Below are 5,557 nucleotides of genomic sequence, written 5' to 3' on the forward strand. Positions count from 1 at the left end.
CCAAGCTATTCATTTATATATCAATTAGTCATCCAGCTGTACAGTTTTTTGACTCAAGCTGCTAAACAAAGCGGCAAACCGACAGAGCTGTCCACAATCTGGATTCTAACCGCACAAACTCCCCCAGCATGGGCGAATAAACAGAAGGATGACATTGATGCGGCGGGCCGGGTGTGAGCAGAGCGGGCACCCCGTTCCACCAATGACAAGCGTGTGTCGTGCACTTTTTGACCATTGGTTGTCTGACTGGGCGATGCATAAGATGAAAGGCCCATGCTTGCGAGCATCATTAGATGGACGCGATGTACTGCTGCTGCTGGCTTCGGCAACGGCTTGCTGGTTCTGCTGATCATTCCACGGAGGCTTGCCTGACGGTATCGTCTTATTTATGCCACCATAGTTTGAATTCTTTACCTCCACCTACATATACTATTTCAAATATCACGCATTTGAAATAGGCTAGACTGCGTATTCCCAATTTTCTTGACGCGGTGTCAGTACACTGATAAAAGCATAACTTGTAGCCGTCATAATTCAATGTCCATCTGGGTGTCGAGAAAATATTGTCGGTTTTTTGAAGGGGTTAGTTGTACTTTGGGATGAATCGAAATATATGTGAGATGACTATTTAGGGAAACAGGCAAAATTTTTTGCTTCTTACAATGTTCAACATTTGGAATGATGTCGGTGGGTGTAAGGTCTCTGAGGGACAACGGTGAACTGGTTCCATTCCGCTGACAGTTGCATCCTTTACCCCCATAGCCATACCACGGCGTCAGCGCTCCTGCTCGGACCGCGGGGCTCAAGCGTTACAGTGACGAGACGGATTTCGACGCCTGTTGCCTACAGCATGGCCTCTCACAAGGTGAGACATCACTGACGTGTCGATGAGTTTTCCCAGTCTTTCTGTTCTGTAGCGTTTAGTTATCTCTAAAGTGGCTTTTACATCGCACGAGTCTTGACATGGATTTGTTGGAGTTGCACAGAATGAGAAGTTGTACATGGTCAAGCGTACCGTTGAAACAAGTGTATTTCGACCACATAAGCTTCCTCGGGGACCATGTGATAAATGCACCATTTTGCGTAATTAGTGCAATTTATGGGTTCAGCTGCGAATTGTGGACCGCATCAAAGGGAAATTTTCCTTTGGAATGGTGCTGAAGGCTAGACAATGTTCTACAGCGGGTGAATCCCATGCATCAATGCCTCACCGAAGGTGAAGCCAATACGTTGGTTGTGTGTTTACCGTTCCCTTTGCGTATTACAGCAATGACTCCGCCCCCCGAAGAGATGCAGTTCTACAACAACCAGTTTTGCCACCATCAGCAACAGCAACTGCATCAACAACAGAAAGAGCGAGCAGTTTTTTTGCATGTCACCCTCTATCACTCCAGTCGTGGGTTAGGATTTGCCATCCGCCGAGGTCACGAGTGCAACCAGATGCCTTTCACTATCTCTCGAGTGGTTGATGGTGGACCCGCTCATCTCGACGGTCAACTCAAGGTACTCACACACACATACACACACACTGTGGGCGCGTGTGAGTTGCAGACTTCTATTTGCTAACTAACACCGTTTACCCCTCGTACACACGGTTAGGAAGAGTGCCGTTGAGATATGGATGCCTGATACTTCATTACTGGCGATATGGAAGAACCTGAATGCAGGAGGTTGAAATGCGAGATACTTGTAGACACGTTGAGCCACTACTATTACTGATCCAATACTCTTCTATCGTTAGAAAAAGAGGTTGGGAAATAATACTCTTATGGGATGTAAGGCTTTGAAACTGGGAGCTTGGGGCTAAAGAGCTTGAAGATGGCAACCCAAAACTTGTAGTTGGTGTTTCAGAGACTTGGAGAATTTCAAACAACTCATTTCAAATTGTTGTGTGAAGGTGTACGGGTGATGGCAATGTTTAAGCAATCTAGGTTCCAAATGTCTCTTATCATAGATTCTACCCTCTGCCGCTTTCTTCCTTCGGTAGATTAAAGGCCTTTGCTGGTCAGTCACGCTTTTGTATTTGGAAATGGACTTGCAACAATCCGGCAGGTTAAAGGTCGGTTTTCATCTTCCTTTGGCTGCCAATTCGTCTCAATGCTGCCGTGGACTTGGTAAGGTTAATGCAGAGTAATTGTTGGCCGAATTCAAAACTGATGCAATGGGAATTGTATTCCAACGTCTCGACTATTGAACCGATCGTTCTTCCCGTGGGACGAATAATGGCAAACTTGCCCTGCAATGGGTGATTCGCACTGTATACGACGGTGAAGTAGGCAACTTGTTCATCGGTATCCTAGGTAGGCGACGAGTTGCTGCAGATCAATGGTTTCAAGACGGCGGGAATGTCGTTTCATCGTGTGATGGAGATAATCCGGGCGGGTGGCAAATTTGTCCGCCTCGGCGTACGCCGCTCCCTCCTGCCCACTGGCGAGGTGAGGAATTTCGCTGCGCTGTCGTCGCCGCCGCCTCTACCTGCGCTCTCCTCCGCACGCTACTCTCCACTGCCGCTCATACCGTCTTCAGCCCCCGTGGTGGAGCCGCAGCCACCACCGGCGACTCCGCTACCACCGCCATATCTCCGCTCACTGGAGTTATTTACGCCTTCATCCATGCACAATTCATCCATTGGATCCCCTCCTCTACTCTCCTCCGGTAAGTGGCGACTCTCCTTATACCGCTTCTGCAATGCAATATTGTGGATATTTCTCATGGTAAACTCAGTCTTGCACTGCATCAACCGTTAGCGCTTAGGAGTGTTGTGACTGAAACGCCTTTATTGCCCATTTTCGCAGTTTAGTAATGTGGTATTTCCCCATATCTCTCTCCTCATCTCTCCACCTCCCACCATCACTGAAATATAACCGTTACTCTTTCTTCTTTCTTGATGAGAAAAAACAAGAACAGATCATCTATTTATGCTGCGTACTTTCGTTATGCAGATATCGGCTGTTCAATCTGCGAAGGTTTACACTGCTGGAGTTGTGGCGTGATGCAGACAGGGACTCTGTCAGAGGCGCCCTGTCCATTTACGGATGGTGCTGAAAAGAGCTCGAATGAAGCCAGTGACTGCACCCAACTGTGACGCGGTGTCGGTATAACTCAGTTTCAGAAGAGAGACGGCCACCTTGGGTCTTCGCCGGTGAGAAACTTTACTGAGTGGACATAGCCATGGACATGTTTTTCCAATGACTTGCAGGAAGTTGATGTTGTACGCGACTTTGGCATAACACAGTGCTGCTTTGCCATTCCTCCCTCTGTGCTTCTACACCCACCCATCCATTCATCCATCCAATGTGTATATCAATACATGTGCCGCCCGAGCATAATGTCTTCTTTCGTCTACAGAGTAGCCTCGTAGCCCTGCATTGGTGGCAGGGGGAAGCGAAGCCGCCCGTTTTAGGGGGACGCGCCTGTGATCGCCTAGATGAGGTAGCGCTACAAAGGCCGCACCATCGTCGGATGCGTTGCTAAGTACCACAGTACTGAGGCTCGGGGTGAAGAACGTGACATGAGTGTCACTTACTGACGTAGACTGCCAATAAGTTGACGCAAGACTTGCATTAGGCCGCAATGTCTGTGTAGGATGCGGATGAGGGCAGTGGTTGTGGCTAATGGGGCATCCCGGGCGACAGCGCATACATTCCAGGGTCACAGCTCACGCCGCAGTTGGAGTGAAACAGAGACGTGGAGAAGAGCTAGGGAGGTCGTGCGTTAGACAAGTAGACCGAGAGACGGATGAGTGGGTGGGTCGGTAGACGGAGAGATGAACAGCCAGGCCTATAGGTCAATAAAGAGCCATAACGAAGCACGTTTCCCAACCACTGCATGCCTGCCTGGCCGCCCGTATGCCCACCTAAACCCTTACTGGCCAAGTAGCCAAACAACCGCACTGGCCAAAAGTGTGTAAATAAATAAATAAACAAACAAACAAACCCTAATGCTTGCCAGCGTATGAAAATGTGAACGGGATTAAAACCGAAGCAATCTCTCTCGCCGCAACTCATCGATCAACTCGCATGCCAAGAAACCTTCTTCTTCTTCTGCTGATAACAACAGATGCATACGGTTCGATCCGTCACACGAAGAGCACTAAACACAGTCATACTCACACAAACGAGTGTCACTTGTGCACTCGCTGCTCCTTCCTCTACCAACAGCATCACGTAAGCTGACAAAGGAACTGACAAAATTGCCCGGCATACAGTCGCACCACACCTAAATTACCAAACACGTTACAAGAAGAGGAGGAAGGATTGTTTGGAGGTAAGAAATATATTTCAACAAAGACAGTTACAAAGGTTTTGACGCAACTTGCCGCATCACAATCAATCAACGTCTAGTGTGCTTCATTCAACAGTGACAGTAGCTCCATCATAGTTCGAATTAAAGATCCCAACAACGCCAACAACACCAACAACAAATCCCACTCGTAACCATTGAAAATACTACGCACACGCACTGCAACCAGTTGCACAACCTTTCCCCATTCACTAGCCAGGACAAAAACAATGCTGCAAGTACTGGGCAAACACAAGCCAGTTATTCCTTTCACCGAAAAAATGAACACAAGTGGCATGGTGCATTACAAAAATCCACTAACTCAGTCGATGTCACGAATGAATGCGAATGAGCACAAAAATCAGGACTGCCAACATTTAACAAATACCAGTGCTGCATGACAGCGCCTAGCCAACCATCAGTGGCAGCAAACCATCGTCAGTCAGCATTTACAGAGACAAACGAGTGGACGACGTAAGAAACGAGGAGGTAGGAAGTGGAGCCAACGAAGGTACAGTTAGTCGCAGGTCACCCGTGTACCATTTCCACACCATGAATCGCTAATATCTGCCGCATACACAAAAAACTACACCTAACAGCCAGAAGGCATACATCATCAAAGTAAATAATCTTAAAACATGTAATATGCAATGCACTGTAGATGTACATACATATATCACTGTGGACAATTGATTTGGCAGACTCGAAGACAATACAGGCAACATGCTACATTGCTTGCGCGCATTGGTCTCCGTTTCCTGTGATAGATTTCCACGTGCGACACCTGTACCAACAAATTCCAACCTGAAAAACATTCCCGTACCTGTGAAAACGGAATGAAATGTTGACAAACGACCTCAATCACGGTGAAGTTATGCGATAATCTTACCAGTCAAATCAACGGATTAACACTTAATCTACTGTTAGCCCAAATGACACGTTTGTGTTTGTTGAAATCGCGACTGTTGAGGTTGCAGGAGACGCCATTCAGCTCACTGACGAAGAATAGTATACTGAAGTTCCTTTTTGGAACGATACTGAAGCTGTTTCCACGTCCGCAAATCACACCACACCCTACAAAAGTGGATAGCATGACAAATTATATGATACGACCGTCACGAAATAGCTGGGAAAAGACTTTGGGAAGAATGGTAATTGTGATCTCGCGTCAAAAATACGTAGATTGCAACAGTTAAGGCACAAAAGGTATAACAATTACTCACGAATTGAAAGGCATTCTTACCTGGGAACAGAACAGGCTAACAACATAGCTCAA

At 47.1% G+C, this 5,557-nt stretch overlaps 1 protein-coding gene across 1 annotated transcript; it reads left to right on the plus strand. All coding sequences in view use genetic code 11, as the record gives it.

Annotated features, from left to right (window-relative positions):
* Window positions 1–293: 293 nt before the first annotated feature.
* Window positions 294–3,085, plus strand: EGR_07867 (Membrane-associated guanylate kinase, WW and PDZ domain-containing protein; the record flags this gene model as incomplete). Its single annotated transcript, XM_024497116.1, has 5 exons — window positions 294–374; window positions 763–865; window positions 1,268–1,503; window positions 2,301–2,655; window positions 2,943–3,085. The coding sequence occupies 5 exons, from the start codon at window positions 294–296 to the stop codon at window positions 3,083–3,085; spliced, it is 918 nt and encodes a 305-aa protein (XP_024348453.1).
* Window positions 3,086–5,557: the final 2,472 nt, after the last annotated feature.

This window comes from Echinococcus granulosus, assembly GCF_000524195.1.
Source record: "Echinococcus granulosus chromosome Unknown EG_S00089, whole genome shotgun sequence".
Lineage (NCBI taxonomy): Eukaryota > Metazoa > Platyhelminthes > Cestoda > Cyclophyllidea > Taeniidae > Echinococcus > Echinococcus granulosus.